Source organism: Phaseolus vulgaris, chromosome 2, assembly GCF_000499845.2.
Source record: "Phaseolus vulgaris cultivar G19833 chromosome 2, P. vulgaris v2.0, whole genome shotgun sequence".
In the NCBI taxonomy this organism is placed as follows: Eukaryota; Viridiplantae; Streptophyta; class Magnoliopsida; order Fabales; family Fabaceae; genus Phaseolus; species Phaseolus vulgaris.
The window spans coordinates 22,344,927-22,369,620 of record NC_023758.2 but is presented as its reverse complement, the minus strand read 5'-3'; the positions used below and the strand labels follow the sequence as shown (position 1 = coordinate 22,369,620).

At 32.2% G+C, this 24,694-nt stretch overlaps 1 protein-coding gene and 2 pseudogenes across 1 annotated transcript; 2 read left to right on the top strand and 1 right to left on the bottom strand.

The window, feature by feature from the left end:
• Window positions 1-2,151: 2,151 nt before the first annotated feature.
• Window positions 2,152-3,004, bottom strand: LOC137809202 (uncharacterized). The gene is made up of 2 exons (XM_068610338.1): window positions 2,702-3,004; window positions 2,152-2,535 (listed from the first exon to the last, which is right to left on the bottom strand). Exons 1-2 carry the CDS (start codon window positions 3,002-3,004, stop codon window positions 2,152-2,154), a joined length of 687 nt encoding a protein of 228 aa, XP_068466439.1.
• A 5,563-nt stretch (window positions 3,005-8,567) lies between these two features.
• Window positions 8,568-9,911, top strand: LOC137809201 (uncharacterized; annotated as a pseudogene).
• Window positions 9,912-10,697, top strand: LOC137809200 (uncharacterized; annotated as a pseudogene).
• The last annotated feature ends 13,997 nt before the right edge of the window (window positions 10,698-24,694 follow it).

Genomic DNA, 24,694 nt, shown 5'->3' with positions numbered 1-24,694 from the left:
ACTGGTAGCATTGCATCTGTTCCATATGTGAGGTTGAATGGTGTTTCACCAGTTGAAGTTTGTGGTGTGCACCTATATGCCCATAATATCTCTGGCAACTTCTCTGCCCATAAACCTTTAGCGCTTCCTAACCTCTACTTTAATTGTCCGAGAATAACTTTGTTTGCAGCTTCGGCTTGTCCATTCGTTTGCGGATGTTCAACTGAAGTGTTTGTTGACTTGATACCCAAATCTGCGTAAAATTCCATAAGTTTTTTGTCAATGAACTGTCGGCCATTGTCAGTTATAATGGTGTGTGGGATTCCAAATCGACATATTATATTTTTCCATACAAATGTTTGAACTTGCTGAGTCGTTATCTTAGTCAATGCTTTTTCTTCTATCCATTTTGTAAAGTAGTCCACAACTACTATCATGAACTTGGTTTGTCCTCGTCCAAGTGGAAATGGACCAAGTATATCAATTCCCCACTTTGCAAATGGCCATGGAGAAACAATTCCTTGCAACTCTTGTGCTGGTATATGGTTTAAACTTCCAAACTCTTGACATTTTTTACATGCTTTAACATAGATCTCACAATCTTCTCGAATTGTTGGCCAGTAGTATCCGGCTCTGCAAACTTTTGTTGCCATTGTTCGAGCTCCACAGTGTAATCCACAAATTCCTTCATGAAGTTCTTTAACTACATATTGAGCTTGCTCTCTCGAGAGGCACTTTAGCAAAGACATAGAATATCCTCTTTTGTAAAGTTCATCACCAATTAAAACAAAACTAGCCACTTTCTTTGCCATTTTTGTATCTAGTTCAACACCTTGTTCTTGGCTCTTTATAACTTCTATATATGTGTTTATCCATTCATCTTTTGATGTTGTAATATTGAGGCATTCTTCTAAACTAACTGTCGGATGGCTGAGGGTTTGTTGTATGACTGAATTATGTTGCACTTGTCGTTGTTGGCTTGCTAACTTAGACAATGAGTCTGCTTTCATATTTAATCCTCTTGGAATATATTTTATTTCGGCCTTATTAAAGCACTGCATAATATTTAATACTTTATGATAATATTTCATTAATAATGGATCTTTTACCTGATACTCCCCTTGCACATGTCCTACCGAAAGCTGAGAGTCACTTTTGCAAATGACATTTTTCGACTCCCATGTCCCTGGCTAACAGCAATCCTGCAATAAGAGCTTCATATTCGGCTTGGTTGTTGGATGTTCTGAACTCAAATCTTAACGCCATCTCTACTTGGAAGTTATCTGGTTCTTCAAGTACTATCCCTGCTCCGCTTCCTTTTTTGCTTGACGCGCCATCTACATATAATGTCCACTGCTCCTGTTGTATTGTTTTCGACATTTGAATAATGAAATCCGCAAGGGATTGGGCTTTGATTGGTCCTCTTGGTTCATATTTGATTCCATATTCTGAGAGCTCCATCGATCATGTCACCATTCTACCTGCAAGTTCTGGTTTTCTCAAAATATTAGATATTGGATAGTCTGTTCTCACAATTATCTGATGATTATGAAAATATGGTCGGAGACGTCTTGCGGCATACACCAGTGTTAGGGCGACTTTTTCAACCTTGGGATATCTGGTTTCAGCATTTTGAAGGGACCTACTCACAAAATATATTGGTTTTTGTTCTGGGTTTTCTTGGACTAAGGCAACTCCTATAGCTTCATGTGAAGTTGCTAGGTAAACTATGATAGGTTGGGTTGACACAGGTTTAACTAAGATTGGTGGTTCGGCTACCATACTTTTGATTTGAGAAAAGGCTTGTTCACATCGCTCATTCCACTAAAAGGTTTCAGATTTTTTCAACAAGTTGACTATCGGTTTAGTTCTCTCGGCCAATATTGGTAAGAATCTTGACAATGAGTTCATCTTTCCCACTAGTCTTTGTACTTCCTTCAAGTTTTTTGGACTTCCCATCTTCATTATTTGATTATACCCTGAATAGGCATCAAGAAAGCTCATTATCTCTTGACCAGACGCCCCATCCACCAATCGGTCTATGTTGGGTAATGGATATGTGTCTTTTGGGCAAGCTTTATTCAAGTCTGTATAGTCTGTGCACATTCTCCATTTTCCATTCGGTTTCTTAACAAGCACTATGTTGGATAATCATGTCGTATACCGAGCCTCTCAAATGAAATCAGCTTGCATCAACTTTTCGGTTTCCTCAATTGCTTCCTTTCGTCTCTCTTCTCCCAATTTTCTTCGTTTTTGAGATACTGGTCTTGCTTCTCGGCAAACAAACAACTTGTGACAAATTACCTTCAGATCAATTCCAGGAATATTATATGGTTTCCAAGCAAATAAATCTTTGTTGTTACGTAACACCGTGATGTGTTTGTTCAACAATTCTTCAGGCAAACTTCCACCTATATAAGTACATTGTCTCTCGTCTCGGCCCAATACCATAGCTGTTGTCTCTTCTTTTGGTTCTAACCTCTCATCATTTAATCTGGGGTCCAAATCCACCATTGCCACCATTCTTTCAGTATCTTTATTTATCTTCAAATTCACCTGCCGCATGACATTCCCGAGCATATTTTTGATTGACATAAACTGTTGCTATCTCCCCCTTGTCTGTCGGGAACTTCATGGCCATGTGTGGTGTTGATACTATTGCCCCCAACTTGTTTAAAGAAGACCGTCCCAACAACACATTATATGACGTGGAGGCATCTACCACTAAATACCTGATTTTAATCTTTTTAGTTTTGTTGCCTCTTCCAAATGTTGTCATTAGATCAACATATCCTTTGGTGCTAACTCTTTCACCCGAGAAGCCAATGATTTTCTCTCGGAAGGGTATTATATCTCCTTCTCTCAGGTGTAACCTTTTGAAAGTATCCCAAAACAAAATATCAACTGAACTCCCCTGATCAACCAAGGTTTTCATGACAGCATATTCGACTATTTCCACCGTTATCACCATATGATCATCATGGTCAGGATCAATTTCTTGAAAATCTTCATCCGTGAAAAGCATCGGTGGCAGAGTTCTTCTTTTAAAAATATGATTAATGGTTTTGATACTTCTCCAATGTTGTTTTCTTGCCGACGAGGATTCTTTTCCAGAGAACCCACCTGAAATTGTATTTATAAACCCTCTGACTGGCCTTCCCAGACTCCGTTCCCTACTTCGCCTTACTGATTGGGTCTTTTGATAAACTTTATCACCTCTTCTCTCTTACCTTCCACCCCTTCTATCATCTCTCTTTTCCACTATTTTATCTTCTTTTTTTTCAAATCTTTCCACTCTTCTCTCTCCTACCTCTCCCCCTTTCAAACCCTTCTCCGGACTTAACCTCATTCTTGTATTTCCTCCTCGGATGAAACGTTTCAACTGCCCCGCTTGAATCAATTCTTCTATTATATCTTTCAACCCAATGCATTCTTATGTGTGATGACCATGATTTTTATGATACTCACAATGCTAAGTGTGATCTGCTCTCTCTGGTGTTCTTGCTTTTCTTGGTGGTGGTATTATTTCTGCTGCCATGGCTTCTGTAAAACTCTTGCTCTGTTTGTATTCAAAGGTGTGTATTGTTGGAATTTTCGACTTCTAAACTCTTCTCGGGCTCTTCTGACCTAGGTCCACTTTCTCTTTCCATCACCCTCTTTTCACCTCCATCAACCCTCACCTAGTTTCAGAACTCTCTTAGTTCTTCCATCTGCATAAATTTTGACGCTTGCTGCCTTAATTCATCCAAATTAGTCGCGGGTTTTTTGCAAAGGCTGTCTGGCAAATGGTCCCGATTTTAATGTCGTTATCATATGATGCATGGTAACCTCTGGGCTCAGATTTTGAATACCCAAGGCGACCTTTCCAAAGCGTTCCATGAACATTCTTAACGACTCCCCCTTCTTTTGTCTTATATTTACCAAGGCAATCGATGTTAAATGATGAGTGCGACTAGTTGTAAACTAAGCACCAAACTTTTCCACCAATGTATCGAAACAATCAACGTTCAAAGGTGGGAGGCGCGTGAACCAACTCAATGTTGCTCCTTTCAGCATCGTAGGGAACACCCTGCACATAATAGCATCATTCCACGTATATAAACTGATATGAGTGGTGTATATTGCAATATGTTCATCAGGGTCTGTACTTCCATCATATTTGTCAATGGTCAAATTTTTCCAATTGTCAGGTAATGGAGTATCAACTATAACATCATAGAACGAATGCTTTCTGGAAGATGCTCCTGCAAAAACCCCCAAAGTTTTCAAGCAATCTTATTTTGGTTTGGGAACTTTCATTGTGATGAATCCTTTCATTCACCTGTGCTCTAGGCTGAACAATTTCAAAGGATGAATTCAAAACTGTTTCCTCTTATAACTTTCTCCTCATATGTGCATTTTCGGCTCTCAACATACTTAATTCTTCTTCATTATTCTTTTTTAACTTCTTAAATTCTTGTTGTAGTTGTACCAACATTGCCATTGACATGTTAATATTGTCTGTCTGCTCTCCACCTTGTTCTTCTCTTTGATTCATCTTGTCTTCAACCTTTTTCAGCTACTTCTCGGCCCCACGGTGGGTGCCAAAATGTTCTTACAACAAGGACCAAGAACACTAGAATCGGGTTGACAAGATTAACTCTTGTACAAATCTTCCAATCTTGGGCTAGACTCTCTTGGTTTCTTCTTGGGCTGGATCCTCTCGGTTTCAACTAGGGTTGGATGTTCTCGGCTTCAACTAGGGTTGGATGCTCTCGGCTTCAACTAGGGCTGGATGCTCTCGGCTTCTCCTCAAGCTGGATGCTCTCGGCTTCTCCTCAAGCTGGATGCTCTCGACTTCTCCTCACGCTGGGTGCTCTCGGCTTCTCCATCACACAGATGGGGGGGGGGGTGTACCTGCAAGGCGCTCCGATGCCAAAGTCAGAAATAGATTTATGTTCATCAGACAAAAATCACTCTTACCTACCTCTTATGTTGACCTCCTATTTATACAGTTTCCTTAATGGGCTTATGCTTTTACCTTTGGACTTTCTTTCTACACCGTTTTATTATTTACGCACCCCCCTAATGCAGACTTTTATTTAATTAGGCCTTATTATAATAATATTTATATTTTGTTTTATTCTTTTATACATAACCTCTCGGTTATGTCTTGTATCTAGCTCTCGGCTTAACCTCTCAGTTTTAGCCTACCAGTACATGTTCCAATTTACTATATATTTTTTAATTATTTGTCGAAATAACAATATTATAAATGTTTTTTAGTAATAAAATACTTTAAGTTTCACCATGAGAATCTTTTATAAATATTATGTTTTAACTTACTATAATTTTTTTTATTGTTTGTCCAAATAATAATATTATAAGTATTTCTTTTAGTAATAAAGATGTATTGGAAGGAAAAGAAGAGTGTAAAATGATGTTGTTTGAATTAAAGGAAAGATGATAAAAAATAGAAAAATAAAAGAAAAATTTATGAAATTTTTATGAGTACTGTGTAATAGGTTTGAATGATAATGAAAATTTAATTGATAAAAAAGTAAATTTATAAATATGTCCTTATCATTGAAATTAATTAAATATAAAATATTTTAATTACATGGATTAAAATATTATTTGGTTTAAGAACTCAATTGAAAAAAATATAAATTATTTAATATTAGGAATATAAAAAAATTAGAATGAATTTTGATAAAATTAAATAAAATTTAAAAAAAAATAATTATAAAATATTTAAATATATTAATATAAAAATATATATTAATTTTAATATATTAACCTAAAAATATATACAAAGTTACAAAAAAAAAATATTTTATTAATAATTCCATTTCCCCAAGGTTAAAAACATTCTCTAATGTATGTTTTCATTATTGTGTTTAAACATACGTCTTTTTTTATTAAAATATGTATACTATTATTTACTTTTAAAATTTAAATATATATGATTTAACACCTCAGAAAATACATCTAACTGTTATAATACAAGTTTTACTGATTTTTATACAAACTTTGAGTTTTTCAAAATATTTTTATTATAAGATTATAACTTATTAAAATACAAATATTAACAATATAAAGTTCAAAATAACATCCTAAAACCTTCTAAAATCTTTGACACCTGTACGATCATCTCCTCGAGTACATAGTACGGTTATTGCAGTTCACAACGCAACAAGAAAAACAAGGGTAAGCTAATGAAAATAAAGTTTTATAATATACACAATTAAATCAAAAGAGAAAACCAAGTTACATGGATCAATTTTTGAATTATTCAATATTCTTCAAATCCCAACATAAAACAAATCCCAACATAAAACAATCACATAAATCTCACATGGATCTACACATCCAAGATATTCAGCAAGCATAATAAGAATTAACGAGTTTCGAAAGACTCATATTAAGTAAGTCCTACCAAAGACTAACACTTGATCCAACGATTATCAACGAATCCAAGAGAAAGGATCAAGGTAAGTTCAATACAACCGAAGTCGTGCATCTCATATGTCATGATGCACATGAACTCCTCCATCAACTTCTCACCACCTGATATCTTAGTCCATGTGACTTAGATCACCTCGAAGATCTCTGTTACCACATAGGCATCAATACTTAATACATAAACAAACATCAGTCCATACATTATTCCAAAATGTATGAATTCAATTTCATACCATTTTTATCATACAGTATCATTCAAAACGTGGTTCAAAACATTCAAAAGTCTATTTAACATAAAAAAAATTACACTTAAATACTAAATCATCAAAATCTAATATTTAATATATAAACAAACAACACAATATATATATATATATATACATACAACATCCCTGCAAGAGAAATTGAATATTGAGACCACGTCCATCCATATAATCTTTTAGCCTAGGGTGCTATTAAAAATTAAAGTTAGTTTCTCTTACCTTAATTGCTTGCTTTCCAAGCAAGCTCTAGAATTTTATCCTCTAGATACGCTTCAAGATTTAAGAGCCTAATGCAAGTTTTCCAAACATTGTCAAATTTTAGTATGTGGTAAATCAAGTTGAGAGGAGCACTTTTCTCAATTGTGCCCATCAAGATTGATGACTAAATCCTAAAGGAAAATAGATAATAAGGGATATTTAAAGTGAAAATAAGCTTACTTTTTTTTTGAAAATCTGATCCGGTAAAAATGTACTCTGACTCCTCAGCTAAAGCATGGTGTGATCAAATTTCAAAATAGTCGAGGAATCAATCTATAATACAAATAGAAGGCACTCTCAGAGTAACTTTAAAAAAAAAAAATCAAACTTAACAAATTTCAAATTTTAACTAAAAGTAGTAATCTCAAATTGATTCTGGGAGTGACAAGTGGCACGCCGTAGAACTTACACGTGTCACAAAACTCTCATTTTATTATCACTCACTTTTCCCTCTCTCTCATTTTATTATCACTCACATTTCCCTCTCTCTCATTTTATTATCACTCACATTTCCCTCTCATTTACTTTCATTCAGCGTTTCTCTCTCTTCCATTCCGCCTTTCTCTTTCTTTTATTTTGTTGCCTTTTGGTTTCTATCATTCATTTTCATTTCTTGGGTTTCTTCTTCTCTGGGTTTGCTCTATTTTTCTCACATTTTGCCCTTTCTTGGATTTCTTCTTCTCTGGATTAGCTCTATGCTTTTTCTCACATTTCGCCCTATTTCATTTGATTTGGGCTTTCTTTTGTCTGTGCAACAATCGATAGTGGAATAGATTTTCCTTCTTATTCATGTTTGGTGAATTGGAATCCATCGTATGTTCAAGCACCGAGGTGAAATATTTTCCTTCTTCTGTTCGAATGGGTGTTTTCATTATTGGTTTTTTGCTGATTTAATCGTTAATGGAGTAATTTTTTTTTTGGGTACTTAGGGTTTGGACTTCTTCTCAAAGACATCTCCTTTTTGTTGTTAAACTTTCTTTTAAAACTTTTTTTCACCTTTTTTCCACCTATTTTTCATCCGAAACCAATGTTGAAGTTGTTTTGTTAAAGATGTGTGCTTTTTCCTTCTTTTGTTCGCATGGTTGTGTTTTCATTATTGGTTTTCTGTTGTTTTAATCTTTAATGGGGATTTCTTTTTGCTACTTAGGGTTTGGACTTCCTCTCAAAGACATCTCCTTTTTGTTGTTAAACTTTCTTTTTAAACTTTTTTTCCATCTATATTTCATTTTGAGACCAATGTTGAAGTTGTTTTGTTAAAATATGTGAACAAAGGTCTAGATAAAGCAAATTTCAAAATTACTACTACTCATAAAGACTCTACAGAGACACCAGTTATTGATGAAATTAAACAGTATTATGATTGTAGATATATATCCCCATGTGAAGCTGTGTGGAGAGTATTTGCCTTTGATATTCATCATGGATAGCCTCCAGCTCAACGATTGACTTTTCATCTATTGTATGAGCAACCGATTCTCTTTAAAGACAATGAAGACATTGATGAAATATTGAACTTGAATGAACATAAAAGAACAATGTTTTTAGCTTAGTTTGAGGCTAACAAAATTTATCCATAGGGAACAAAAATTGACTTATTGTGAATACCCTAGACATTTTGTTTGAATGGCAGACAGAAGAGAGTGGAAGCCAAGGAAAATTGGTGTTAGTATTGGAAGGCTAACATTTATTCCTCTGGGGTCAGGGGAATTATATTATCTGATATTATTGTTGAATTATCAAAAGGGTTGTTGTAACTATGATAACATCAAGACTGTTAATGGTTTCATTCACTAAACATATAAAGACGCATGATATGCAATGGGGTTATTGAGAGATGATAAAGAGTTTATTGATGCCATTATAGAGTCCAACAACCTTGCTTCAGGAATTCAGTTGAGAAGATTGTTTGTTACTCTTTTACTGATGAATACTATGTCTAGACCAGATGAAGTGTGGAACAAAACATGAAAGTTGTTATCAGATGACATTCTATACCAAAAAAGAAAGGAGTTTTCCTACCATGTATAAATGTTTTATTTCTTGAAAATTTATAATTTATAATTATTGTATGACATATATTTTCTTTCCCAGGTCTTAAAATTGAAGATGCTCAAATACAAAACCTTTGTCTTTTACACGTCGAAGGCTTATTAAGTTCGAATGATAAGTCTTTGAAAGACTTTCCAAGTCTGCCACAACCTATTCATTTAGATTCTTTTATTTATCAAAATAGATTCATTATTGATGAATTGAATTATGAAAAAATAGAAATGTCGGAAATGCATTGTTCTCTTTTTCAGTCTCTTACTCTGGAGCAAGTGGAAGTCTATGAGAATATAATGACAACAGCCCTGTCAGAGGTTGGTGGTTTTTTTTTTCTTATATGGTTATGTAGGAACCAAAAAAACTTTTATGTGGAAAACTTTGTCCACTGCGATTATATCAAAAGGGTTGATTGTGTTGAATGTAGCTTCTAACGGTATAAATTCTTTGTTACTTTCAGGAGGAAAAACAACTCATTCTACCTTTTGCATTCCTTTGTTAATAAATGAAGAGTCAACCTACAATATACCTCAAGAAAGTCTTAGGGCCAAATTGTTGATCGAAACTAAATTAATTATATGGGATGAAGCCCCAATGATTAATAGGTTATGTTTTGAAGTCCTGGATTGAACTTTAAGTGATGTCATGAGAGCTAAAAGTGAAGAAAATGCTCTTAAACCTTTTGGTGGTAAAGTCATTGTATTGGGAGGAGACTTTCAACAGATATTACCTGTTGTAAAAAAATGGATCAAGATATATGACATTGTGAATGCAACAATAAATTACTCGAAATTATGGAAACATTGCAAAGTCATAAAACTTACAGAGAATATGAGATTAAAGAGTCATACATCAATGCAGAGTCATACATTAAAGAGTTTGTTGATTGGATACTTCACATTGGAGATGGAGATATGGACTTAAATGAGTTGTGATAAGGAAGTATTGAAATACCAAAAGACATTTTAATTTTAGATGTTGAACAACCTTTATTGTAGTTGGTTGGATTTGTTTATTCCTCCTACATAAACAATGTGACCTGTGATGGTTCTTTTGAAGATGGGGCAATATTATGTCCTACTACAGAATGTGTGGATCAAGTGAATGAGTTTATTTTATCCTTAATACCAGGAAACGAAGTTACTTATTTAAGTTCAGAAAGTCCTTGCAAATTTGAAGAACAAGAAAATGCTCAAGCTGAGTGGTTTACAACTGAATTTTTGAATGATGTTAAATGCTCTGGAATTCCCAATCACCGTGTTAAATTAAAAGTTGGAGTTCCAATAATGCTTCTAAGAAATATTGATCAAGCCAGTAAAATTTGCAATAGAACAAGATTACAGGTAACTCACTTGGGGAAGAATGTTATTGGTGCCAAAGTTATTACTGGGAAAAATATTGGTGATCAGATATTTATTCCGAGAATGAACTTGACTCCTTCCGAAACAGGATTGTCGTTTAAGTTTCAAATAAGACAATTTCCAATATCTTTGTGCTTTGTGATGACAATAAATAAAAGCCAAGGTTAAACGCTCAATAAAGTTGGTCTAAAATCTACCACGTCCAGTGTTTACACATGAACAATTATATGTTGGTCTTTGCAAAGTAAAATCTAAGAAAGGGTTGAAGATATTGATTTTGGATAATAATGGAAATACCATTAATTGAACTACTAATGTGGTTTACAGATAAATATTCGAAAATGTTTGAAGTATATTCTTACAGCCATACATATGAGGTATGAAAATTCTTTAATTAATTGAAAAATATTCTTATTTCTCATCTCTTTTTTGTAATATATGAACATGAATTTAAGAACTAATATACATTGTCTATAACATGTTTGACCATGGATTTTGTGTGTCACAAAAGTCTGTACGAACCTTATTTTATCGGAAAATATTTTGATGGTCATCTTGAAAGTATGGTACATATTCTTTATTAATTGTAGAATGTGGTAGATTTAATTATGAAATACCTTTGTCATAGTTTTTTAATTTAATTTCATGTTTTAAAGGAATTTCCTTATCAGAAGAAACGGTTGTGTACTATTAAAGTTTATACATGATGATTCTTTGAAGCACTTAATGAGGTATTGCTTACTTAAATTATTAATTTACATAATTTATTCTTACTATTACAAATTTCGTGTATCAATTTGTGTACTTAATATCCCAAGATTGTTAATAAATTGTCAAATCAGGGTCTTGAAATGTAATGTGAAACTGTTGATTTATGGAGTGAAATCATTTTAAGGGCTACAAACTGGATGATCATATCTCATTGAAGACATTAAGGACAAATATCAATATTGAAAATGTAGTAATTTTAATGTATTATTCGCACTACTTGAACAATTTTAGTTTCTATTCGTTACTTTGTACATATTATTTAATTTATATTGAGAATATATTTTGATGTATTAGTAGAATTACTTTTTAAAATTTCTTTGTGTAATGTGTTGGTTTCATCATTGGACACAATGTTTCAGGTATGCTTAATATTGGAGTTAAAACAATTTCTTAAACTTCAAAATATATATATATATATATATATATTATGTTACTTTAATCAGTTTTTTATTTATAATTGATATAATAATTTATTTTTCTGAATATTTTAGGTAAAATTGTTTGTTTCAAGAAACTTTACAGGTATGTCAATTACCTTATACTAATTGTATAACTATTTGTCAAACAATTGTTACAGGAATGTAAAATTATTTTTTTCCTAACAAATTTGTTATTCATTTTCAATTTTCAATATATGTTATTTTAATGAGGTAAATTTTCCATCCAACTTTAATAAAATTATTTTCTCTTATTGTCATCATTTTTTTGTGTGTATATTTTAATAGTTTATTTTATTAGTAATAACAATGTGTTTTCTTAATTTTTAGCTGTTTTACTTTTTAAGCTAATTAAAGTTGGCTTATTTAAATGGTTGACAATTGAATATAATATTGTTACGATAAAAATATGCCAACTACAACATCAGTTGTTCATATCTCATCTTTAATTATTGTTTTGTAATGGTCATCATTTTTATGTACATATTAACTATTCTTTTGTAGTACTTATATTGTTTTTTTTCTTATTTAAATGGTTAGAATTTGAATATAATATTCTTAGGCCCAAAATAAACAATTAGAGCATCACCTGTTTTGTTTAATTATTATTGTTTCTAGTATGCTATGTCTTACAATTAATTGTTATTTAATCATGCTCCGTTTTTATACCTTATATCTCATACCTTAAATGCATTATATACGTTACTCTGTTGAGTATATATCAACATTATGCTCAATAAAACAAGATAGAAGCTACATCATTTAATATTTTCAAGCCTTTTGTTTATTGATACACAAGTGCATTAAATAGGTGTTAGAGTAATTAACTCAATAATTTATTTGAGATAGAGTGTGCCCTTTCTGAATTCCTTATACACTCTTTTCCAAATTTTCTTTACTCTTCCTATGCAGAGTTAGTGCAGCAGGTAGTCATTTCATCCCCATATTAACAATGTCAATAACTTTTAGGATTCCCAAATTATTTTTTTTTACATAATTCAAATTTATTTACTTTTTAACATTATTTAAATTTAAACCTTTGGATTTAAATCCTTATTATTATTATTTATGTCAAATAATTATACGTTGTATGTAATGTGTTTTTTCTAGGGCGAGGTCTTTATCATTTTATTTGTTTTTTTATGCTATGTTTCTATTATCAAACTTCTTAAAAATTGACAAATTCATTATTCGAAAACATTTATTAAATAAAACAAACAAATAAATATTTAAAGGCTTTGTTTATTGATACATGCGTGTTTTCCATACATCTCATAGCAATCAACTCAGAAATTTATTTTGTTCCTTTTTCAGAGAACTCTGACCTACTTGATTTGTTCTTTTTTAGATTTACTATGACCTACTTGATTTTGTTTTTTTTCATATACACGTGGCTGATGTACTTTCTCTCACACGATTTTCAAAATATTCATCCATCTTCCCTATCAGATTTGGTAGATTTAGATAATCATTTCATTTCAACATTAAACATTAATAATTTAAATTTCGGATTCCTAAAATCAATTTTTACACAACTAAAATTTAATTCAATTTCAATATTATTTAAATTTTAACCTTTTTATTTAAAATTGAATATTATTTATATATTATTATATTTAAGTAATTATATGACATAATGTACATATAACAATATTATTCTTTTTTACGTTATTGCAAACATTGAAACTTAAAATATTTTATATATGATTTACAAGTATTTACATGTTTTATCTACATGTTAATTGTTTGGTAGGTATAATTATTGTTATTTTTGTTAAAAAAAATTAATTTCAGTTTAATTGTTATTTTTTAATATTAATTAATGTTATACTTGAAATGAAACAGACTGTTCTTTGTTGCAACGGACAAACCAAAGGTCATAAAATATGTTATAAATAGTTACACAAAATGTCATAATATTGTGCGGTTTTTTATTATTCACAATCGTACTCTTTTCTTCTTTCTTCCTTTATAAAATCATTTTCTCTACTACTTCCTTCTTGGTGCTTTCTCTATTATTCACTTTTTCTCCTACTTACTTCTTGGTGTTTTCTCCACTATTCATTTAATGGTGCCCAGTGCTGAAGAAATCAGTAGACTTGAAACAAGAGGAGTCTTTTGGTCCATGAACCGCCGTGGTGAAGTATGTATATTTTTTTGAACATGGGAGCTTTGATGTATCAAATCTACATGAAGCCTGAAGTTGTGCTGTTTTTTTGTTTGGGTTTAGATTAGGGTGTTTAGAATCTTTGTTAAGATCAGTTCTTAATCCTACACAAAGCTTGATCAAACAGTTTTAAAAGAAACAAAGTGTTTTTCCAAGCAAAGGGAAAACAACTGGTTGAATCATCGAGATAATCGGTTGTTTGTCACTTAGCTAGCTTGAGGTTTTTGAAACTGTTTTTTTAATTAGTTATGCAACTGCTTGACTCATTCAATCGGTTAAATCGTGGTTTCAACCGGTTAAATGTGTGTTTTCATAACAGATTTTTGAAAACTTGTTTTAATTGATTTAGCTGATTAATTCTGCCTTAAACGGCTACATTTCAAGAGCTATAAATATAGCCCTTCTTTCAATGCAAAATACACAATCAAATACAACAAGTATTGATACAGATTTGAGATCAAAGAAAGAGATTTGTTTTTTGAAAGGAGTTTTTCAAAGTGCAAGATTGTTGTACAAGCTTTGTTGTGGTAACAAGTTCGGATCATGAGTTTCCTGTATTGTGCAAATTCAGGTGTTTTTTATCCTTGTCTAGATACTTCTAATAGTGTTTCCTTTATCTGTTGTGTGTGTTTGAAATCCTGTAAAGACAGAGGTTGTTCTGTCTTGAGGTGTTTGATATTTCAAAGAGGGTGAGTAAATCTTGTGGATTGCGAGGTTACCTCTTTGTGTGTGTTGTAATCTGGTTTTGATTACTAGTGGAACTCAGAGGTTGTTCTGAGAACTCGATGTAGCTCATGTGTGAGAGAACCAGTATAAACCTATTGTGTAAATCTCTCTTTCTCTCAAACTCTCTATAACTGTTTGATAATTTCATTTTTGTTGCTGATATAAACAACCGATTAAAATGCAATTTTAACCGGTTAAAATTATGATAATTGTTACTGTGGATTGTTTGATTGCTTTCCTTAATTTCTTATCTGGATTGTTTGATAAAGATTCATTCTAAATCAAGTCTTTGCGAAAATCTTTCATAAAAAAATTCACCCCTCTTGTTTAAGCCATCAATTCTTACAATTGGCATCAAGAACTAGGTTCTTGAAAAATACTCAAGTTCTTATTTATGTTTTTCTGAAAAATCTTTTTGATGGCTGACAAAATGCCTTTTGGGGAAGGTGCTTCCATAAACAGGCCACCACTATTTTGTGGGGTAAATTACCAGTTTTGGAAGGTGAGAATGAAAATCTTTATGCACTCAACTGATAAGGATATTTGGGAAAGGATTGAAAATGGTCCCTTTATACCTCAAGTCAAAAGAGATGAGGTTTTAATTGTTAAACCTTCATCGGAGTGGACTGAGGCTGAAAGTAAAAGAGCCAAGTTTGATTAGATTGCCAAGAATATAAAAACCTTTGCTTTGAGCTGTGATGAATTTTTCAAGGTTTCACAGTGTAGCTCTGCAAAGGAAATGTGGGACATCCTAGAAGTCACACATGAAAGAACAAATGATGTCAAGCGAGCTAGAAAGTATGCTCTGATTCAAGAGTATGAACTCTTCAGAATGCAGAAGGGAGAAACCATTTGTGATGTGCACAAAAGGTTTTCTCACATTGTAAATCATTTGATGAGTCTTGGTAAGGCTTTTGATAAAGAGGAGTTGAACATCAAAATACTGAAGTGTCTTGATAGAACATGTCAGCCAAAGGCCACTGTCATCTCAGAATCCAAAGATTTAACATCTATGACTGTTGTCGCATTGTTTGGTAAGCTTAGGGAACATGAACTTGAAATAAATAGGCTTGATGTCCAAGAAAGTGAGGACAAGCACAACAAGGGCATAACACTCAAAGCTTGCAACCACAAATAGCAACCAGACTCAAGTGGGAGTGATGAAGACACTATGAGTCTTCTATCAAGAAAATTCAACAAGTTCTTGAAGAAAAGACAAGCTTCAAAGAGGTATGGTTTTAAAAAACCTAGTGAATTTAATACTAACAAGTACACTTGCTATGGCTGTGGAGAACAAGGTCATATCAAGGCTGAATGTCCCAATAATGAAGTCAAAGAAAAGGCATACTTCTAGAAAGAGAAAAAGGGAAAAGCCAAGAAGGCCTATGTAGCATGGGATGACAATGAAGTCTCATCCTCAAGCTCTTCAGATGATGAAGAAGCAAATCTCTGCCTTAAAGCTTCAGTATCAAGTAGCATGATTTCTTCATCCTCAAGTAAAGGTAACAATTACTATCAATTGCTTGATGCTTTTAATGAAACCATGAAGAGGCTAACCGATTGACACTTTCTCTCAACCGGTTGAAAAGTCTGAATAATAGGTTGGAAAACAGAGTCAAGTATTTAGAGGAAGAGTTGAGTAAAACAAAAGAAGATTTTGAAAACCTTGATTTAGTTTACAAAAACTCTTCTTGCAGTTGTGAGTCAAAAGTTTGTGGAAATTGTGAAAATCTTGAAAGAAAGATTTACTATCTTTTGAAAACCTTGGACAAACTTACAACTGAAAAATCCAATTTTGAAGATGTTCTTGCATCTCAAAAATGTGTTTTTGGAAAAGCTGGTTTAGGGTTATATCCTCAAAGCAAAGGAAATAAGATTTTAAAACCTTTTACATTTGTACTAGAAAAACAATCGGTTAAAAGGTCGATTCAATTGGTTGTTACATGCTTCTATTGCATAAAGAAAGGCCATATTGTTAGGTACAGCAGGTTTTGAAAAACTCTTGTGCCTAAAGGCATCTTTAAATGAATTCCGAGATGTATTGATGGTTCTAAAGATAGGTCTAACACAAAAGGTCCCAAATTTTTTAAGGGATCAAACCTTGTGATTTGACAAGTTCTATTTTGCAAATTTCTGACTGTGCTTGAAGGTTCAAAAAGGTCAGGAGCTCAAGAAGATCTTTGTGCATGTCAAAGTCTTATTCTGATTACATGAACTGCTCATACGAGTGTAACTGTAATATGAGGATAACTATTTTGTTTTTCTCTTTGTTGAACAATTACATCTTAAATCCAATTCAAAGTTGTTCTCTGTGATTTAACACAAAAGGTCCCAAATTTTTTAAGGGATCAAACTTTGTGATTTGACAAGTTCTATTTTGCATATTTCTGACTATGCTTGAAGGTTTAAAAAGGTCAGGACCTCAAGAAGATCTTTGTGCATGTCAAAGTCTTATTCTGATTACATGAACCGCTCATATGAGTGTAACTGTAATATGAGGATAACTATTTTGTTTTTCTCCTTGTTGAACAATTAAATCTTAAATCCAATTCAAAGTTGTTCTCTGTGATTAGAATATAGTTAGCTGACATTTCATTTATGCTTTGTACATATTTGTATCAATTATAAACCATGATGTTTAATAGTGCATGGTTGTTCAAGAAAACCTGCTTTTCTCAAAAAAATTCAAACAAAGTAAAATTTCAACCGATTGTTTTATCTGTGTCAGCACTAGACTAATTTTTTTTTAATTTCTAAATTCTGATTTGAAATTCTATTCAAACCCAGTAATATTTGTGGTCAATATTGCATTAATTTCTTGTTTGAATACAATTTACCCCTGTTGTAACTGCTCTTAAGAATTAGATTCCTCCTATCTTGGAAATTAAAATTGCCTTTAATGTTTGGTCAAATCAACATGTGAGAATTTGTACTTTCTGTTTAACTGACAAAACCAGCTTTATCGTTTAGATTTGATTCGTTTTTCTGTTTTGAAAACAACCCTCTCTGTGCCAACTTTGACCAAGAATTTTGGCTATATAAAGCAATGCAATTAGTTGTTGTTTCCACATAAAACAACCTGTTGTTCTTCTTTCTCTCTACTCTAAAACCTATTTGCAGTGTGCAAAAGCTTGCTTCTGGGTATAACAATGGCTGGAACTCCTCCCTCAGCTAAGAGAATGAAATCTAAGGTTGTTAAGAGTGGTGGAAAACTTGAAGGTTGGTTTTCAGGTGATGTTGATCTTATCAACAAATATCTACTTGAAACAAATAGAAAAAGTGTGAATACACCCAAGTGGTTTCCTTCACTTGGATGAAACAACAAAAATTGGACACTGTGAGAAGCATCCTCAAAGAACAAAGATTGAAGAGATTCCAAGAGCTCACTGGGAACATATATCTAGATTTGGTGAAGGTATTTTACACTAACCTTCATTTCAATGGTGACTCACTTATTTCTCATGTGAAAGGTGTAGAGATGGTCATCATAAGTGATGTATGAGCTGATGTGGCTGGATTAAAATCGTATGGACTGAGGATCAATAGAGGAAACCTTGGAATTGTTGACGAGTTCAACAAAATGCATTTCTATAGAGGTTGTCTCAAGAATCCCCAATCCAAAGTGAGGAACTTTTCAGTTGGAGGATTAAAACTTGAAGAAAGGCTCATTGCCTTCATAGTATCATGGATTCTCACACCTAGGTGGAGCAACCACTCCACTCTTTCTGAAGAAGATCTTCTGTTGATCTATTGCATCATGAACAAAGTGAAGATCAATTGGATCCACACAATCAAAGAGCATATGCAAAAGTCCATGAGGTTATGTGATTTCCACTATCCCTATGCTATTTTGATATCTAAATTTCTTCACTATTTTGAAGTGAATTTAGAAGGGGAACTAGCTGAAGTAATCAAGCCCTCTAGTGAGATCAATAGTGGATCCCTAAGTAAAATGGGATTTACTAAAATTGGTGGAAGATGGGTGAGCAAGGATAGTGATCAAGCTGGCCCAAGTGGAACACATGAGGACGATGAACCTGAAGAAGCAGTAACACAAGATGAACCTGTTGTTAAGGCTCAAGAGGATTATCACAATGATACTAACATGGGAGAAAGGATGACAACAATGTCACCTTTTAAAAGATTGATGATCAACCGTATGGACACCTTTGATGAGAATCAAAGGAACCTTTATGATATGTGTGAATCAAGATTTAACAATATGGACTCATGTTTCTCAACACTGGATGAACATATTGACGATGTCCAGAAGCAGATTATGGAACTCCAATTTGAAAGGGAGGACAACCCTTCTTTTTAAATTTATGGTTTAAGTTTTTAAACAATTTGTTTTGTTCTTATGTTGTTTTTAATCATGCCTTTTGTTTATTTGATGAGACAAATATGGGGAGAAGTTGGTTATGTAATGTTCTTATTAACTACTTTCTTTATTGCTTTGAACATTATTCCTATGAACTGCTTTAAATTTGAATTTTGGTAAACAATGAACTCTGGTATACAAAATTTCAACTGGTTATTCCTGCGAAATAACCAATTGTTTATCTGTTTTGCACCTATGTATGTTTGTTGGTTTCTCATCTAATTTGGCTGATGTTCCTGTTTTGGAAATCACCAAGAGAGAACTGGTTTCTGGTGCTTATTTGATTTGGAATAGATTACCCCGTGTTTCTGTGTTTGCTCATGAATGCAGGTTGAACAAATTCTAAACAAAGAACATTCCTAAAAGCATCCCAAGGATTTGTCTCCATAAAATAGGGGGAGATTGTTGAACATGGGAGCTTTGATGTATCAAATCCATATGAAGCCTGAAGCTGTGTTGCTTTTAGGTTTGGGTTTAGATTAGGGTGTTTAGAATCTTTGTTAAGATGAATTCTTAATCCTACACAAAGCTTGATAAAAAGTTTTAAAAGAAACTAAATGTTTTTCCAAGCAAAGGGAAAACAACCGGTTGAATCAGTTAGATAATCAGTTGTTTGTCACTTAGCTGGCTTGAGATTTTTGAAACTGCTTTTTGAATTAGTTATGCAACTGTTTGATTCATTCAACCAGTTAAATCGTTGTTTCAACCAGTTAAATGTGTGTTTTCATAACAGATTTTTTAAAACTTGTTTTAACTGATTCAGCTGATTAAATCTGCCTTAAACGACTACATTTTAAGAGCTATAAATATAGTCCTTCTTTCAATGCAAAATACACAATCAAATACAACAAGTATTGATACAAATTTGAGATCAAAGAAAGAGATTTGTTTTTTGAAAGGAGTTTTTCAAAGTGCAAGATTGTTGTTCAAGCTTTGTTGTGGTAACAAGTTCTGATCATAGGAGTTTCTTGTATTGTGCAAATTCAGGTGTTTTCTATCATTGTCTAGTTACTTAATAATACTTCCTTTATCTGTTGTGTGTGTTTGAAATCCTGTAAAGACAGAGGTTGTTCTGTCTTGAGGTGTTTGATATTTCAAAGAGGGTGAGTGAATCTTGTGGGTTGTAAGGTTACCTCTTTGTGTGTGTTGTAATCTTGTTTTGACGAGGTTGTTCTGAGAACTTGATGTAGCTCATGTGTGAGTGAACCAGTATAAAACTATTGTGTAAATCTCTCTTTCTCTCAAACTCTCTATAACTGTTTGATAATTTCATTTTTGTTGCTGGTATAAACAACCGATTAAAACGCAGTTTTAACCGGTTAAAATTCTTATAACTGTGTATGTGGATTGTTTGATTGCTTTCCTTAATTGCTTATCTGGATTGTTTGATAAAGATTCATTCTAAATCAAGTCTTTGCGAAAATTATTTTAAAATCAATAGCTTGGTTATGTTGATTGTGCTTTCGCCATCGAGTTTAAAAAAGAACTTGGAGAGGAGTGGACGCTTGCAGATTCAGTCAGGAACATCCATATACTGTAGTATAACGAAAATTTATTGTCGCCGAAAATGTTGCGTGGATGGTGGACTTTGACTTATTTTTATGGCTTCACAGGTGATCACTATATGTTATTCCGTTACGTGGGTGATAACGCTTTCCATATAACGGTTTATATGGATGACGTCCCTAAAAGTGGAGTAAATCGTTATTTGGAGGAAATTGAAGACAAAGAACCCTTAAAGATTGGTTCCTATGACAATTTTGTTAGAATGTATGGCTTTAAACTAGAAGGGGGGGGGGGTGAATGGTTTAAAGAGGGTTTTCGCAAACTTTTAAGTCTAGAATGAAATTACTTCGAGAAAAACTTGATTAAGAAATCAGTTTGCCAAAACACAAAGCAATTAAGCACAACACCAGAAACAATCGGTTGTTTATAACAGTTCACAAATACAAATTGAAATTAAAGAGTTTAAGGGATAGAGAGATTGAACACAGAGGTTTATACTGGTTCACTCTTAACCAAGAGCTACATCCAGTCTTCCCAGAAACCACTAAGCAATCAACCCTAGATTACTTACAACACCACCAAAGAAGTGACCTTGATCCCCTCAAGACACACACTTCCTTTGGCTCAGCACAACACCACTAAGAATGCTAATCTTGACAACCTCAAGAACACACAATACTTCTCAGCTTCACACACAGAGTTTCTTCAAAGTACAAAGGATTACACTTGTTACAGAAAAGATCTAAAATCAATACAAGATGAAAATCATATATCACACTCTCTTTGATCCAAGCAATCTCAAAGCAATCTCTAACTCTTTCAAAAGCAAAGTTAGTGAAAAACTCAAATCTGTTTTTCATTGATTAAAACTCAGTTGTTGTTTGTTATATAATCTGTACAAACTATTTATTGCATTCAAAGACTGGTCAAAACATTTAAAACTGGAGCGTATTCAATTATAAAATCATTTAATGCTCAGTCAAAGCACAAAACAGTTTTCTGTTATGGTCCCAAAACAAACAATCGGTTGAATGCTCAAATCAATAAGTTGTTTTGGTTTGACAGCAAGTCAACCATCAAAAACAATTTTCAACCTTTCTAAAAACATCTAAGTATAAAACAATCGGTTGTTTCGACAAAACAACAGGTTGTTTTTCACTTAGTTTGAAAAAACACTTTTCATTTAAAAGATTTGAGAATGCTTATGCTTTGGATTCAATCAAGAGTGGATTTACACATAAAATCTACCTCAGATCCTATCTAAAGACAACTCAGCAACAACAAGCACATCCAGCCATTCATCAACCTTCAAAGGGTTTGGATTCTTCAAAGCTTGAACACACTTGATTCAACAAATTTTTCCATAAAGTTGTCTCGATTAAGTATCAAAGTCAGTTATCTAGTTAGTATAACATTCATTTATTTTAAAATGCCCTATATTATATTCTACTTCATTTCTTTATACTTATTATTTTGATATTGTTGTAGGATCTTCCTACTCCATTTGCACAATATATTCGACAAGGTAGATTCAATAAGGTTACTCTCCATGGTCTACTAATGGAGGTGGAATGCAAGGTGTTCAAAAGGAAGTTTTCTTCTAGCCGCATTAAACTTGGCAACGGGTGGAAGAATTTGTCATCTTCATTCTTTCCGTGAAGGAGACAAGATTATCTTTGAATGTGATACCAAAAATCCTTATTCTCATATAAGGGTTTTGTTACTTCTATTCACCGTTTAAGCTATCATGGATAATTTCTTTTATTATTCTCTTAGGATAACAGTTACCAGTGCTTACGAAAGATCAAACATATTTATTTGTGTGCTTTTACTTTGTTGAAAACCTGAATAGTTAAGTGTTATTTATGTTTATGTTGACTATATGTTTATGTTTAGTAGTATTCATATTTTATTTGTTCACGCATTACTTGCAATGTGAATACATAAACTATTTGTTCATGCATTACTTGCAATGTGAATGCATATATGTTTATTTTTGTTGTATGGTTTTTAAGATCTTCAGTTATTTATATAAATATTATTTCATTGTATTTATATTTCATCATATTTTATTTGTATTATATTAAATTTTAATTTATATCACAAAAGGTGACTTCATAATTTAATATGATTTTTTCCTACAATATATTTGTGGAAGAAACACACATTTACTATAATTGTACTTGGTATAATATAATAATTTTTTTTAATTGCAATAATTATTCAAAGAGAGATTTTTGCAGAGATTAACTTACCACATGAAGTTGGTGAAGAGTAATTCATTTTCACCGTAAATATCTTATGGGAACATAATATTAGATAATTATTTATATAATGTAAATTTGTTCAAATTATTGTATTGTATTGTAATGTATTTATTATGGAAAAAATTTATTCATTCAATTTTTACTTATAATTAATTTGTGGACTACTAACATTCCAAATTTATGATAAGTTAAATACCAAATTTATGATAAGTTAAATTAAATTCTTTAATATGCAAAAGTATGTAAACTTATGCTCAATGCTTAGTGTATTATATTTAATTTCATTTGCTCAATTTTATATTTTTTATATGTAAAAAAATGTTTTTTGATTATAAATTTAATATTTATATATAAAATGTTCTAAAATTGTCAACATACTAGTGAGAGATAAATTAAAGAGAGAAGAAAGAGGAAGAGAGAAGAGAGAGAAAAAGAATAGGGAAGTTCTATTGTTTGTTTTTTGTTAGGTGCCTTACACGAGTTACACGAGTGTGTTTTCTCTATTCTATTAACATTAAATAAGTTGTTACACCAATTTCATATTAAAAAAAAAATTATTATAAAACATAACAACTGTATAAACAATTCTTAAAAAAATATAAAATTACGTGCGTTACATATGAGGTACATAAAAGTTGAAAACTCGTGAAAAGAATAAAATCATTATGGTGCATTAAGCAACATTTAATAAATTCCTTATCTTACTAAAGTTACCTAGTACGTGTGACTAATGTAATAGATTTTCTTTTTCGTTTTTCATTTATACATCAATAACTTAACATGTCTTTTGATGATATATTTATTGAGGTTATGTTTTATGGGCAAATCTTAACTCAAACACAATTAATCGTTAATTATAAGCTATAGGTAGGGATGGTAAAGCGGGGTGGGCCATGCGGGCTGGCCCGCGGCCCGCAGGTAAAAAACGCAGGACAAACTAACATTTTCAACTCGCTAACCCGCATTAGCCTGCGCGAGCCAGTAGCGGGGCGGGCTGGTCCGCTAACCCGCAAGAAAAAAAAATGTCATTGTTTCAATGTGTGCAGATGACGGAGAAGATTATAATTATGAAAAAATGAATGAAAGTTCTTCTAAGACAACAATGTTATTGAAATGGAAGAATGTCAATAATGTTTATGTTTAATGTTTTTGGATTAATGTTTATGTTTAATGTTTTGGAATTAGGTATGTTTAATGTTTTGGAAGTGGAAGAATAGTGATATTTGATATTTATTTTAATGTTTAAATTTTAGATGTTTGACTATGTTTGAAAATGAAGAAAAAAAATCGGGTTTGATAGTAACAAATATATAGATTTAATTTGACAATTTTTTAAGAACAAAATGTAAAAAATATATATTTAATTTAAAAAAAACGCGGACCAACTCTTATGCAGGGTGGGTCGGGAATTCTAACCCACAATAACTTTACGGGGCGGGTCAATGCGGGACGGGCTGACCCGCTTTGCCACCCTTAACTATAGGATAATATATAGAAAAAAATGTTAAATGTCATGATAATAATATAATAAAAGGAATATCATATTTAAATGATAGTGAATTTTGCATAATTCCGCAGACAATGTTGTGATTAGCTTGTTAAGTAATTAATTAGAATTAAAGTATGCTGAGACATAGTCTATACCCATACAAAAGAATCATTTGTATATTAATACATAGATTTTAATCAATTTTAACTTAAATAAGTATGTGACTAAAATCTTCAGCTATGATTATCAATCACAATCAATATATAACTGAAATAATTGTTAACATAGATTTCCCATAAATAAATTTATAATATTAAATTGTGTATGAAAAGGATATATTGACGTGTCATCAATTTAAGAGAAAAAAAGATAACAATTTTTTGGATTAAGTGTTTTCCACACGTATATTAGAAGCAGCAATTAGAAAAATTAGATTGTTTGGATTTTAGTTCTAGAAAAGGAAGACCAAGGAGACCAATAATGGCAATATAATTATCATATGATCCATTTGAATGACTTCATTCAATACAATAAGTTTTTTTTTTTTAATAGTTTAGCTATTGTTTGAAGATTAATAAATAATAAAATGGTTAAATATGTTT

Excerpts from the sequence above, each read along its gene's own strand:
- LOC137809202 (XM_068610338.1), bottom strand. The coding sequence starts at position 3,004 with ATGCTTTTCACGGATGAAGATTTTCAAGAAATTGATCCTGACCATGAT. Across the intron at positions 2,536-2,701 it reads TTAAAATCAGGTATTTAGTG|GTGAATTTGAAGATAAATAA; the intron begins GTAGATGCCTCC and ends GTCATGCGGCAG.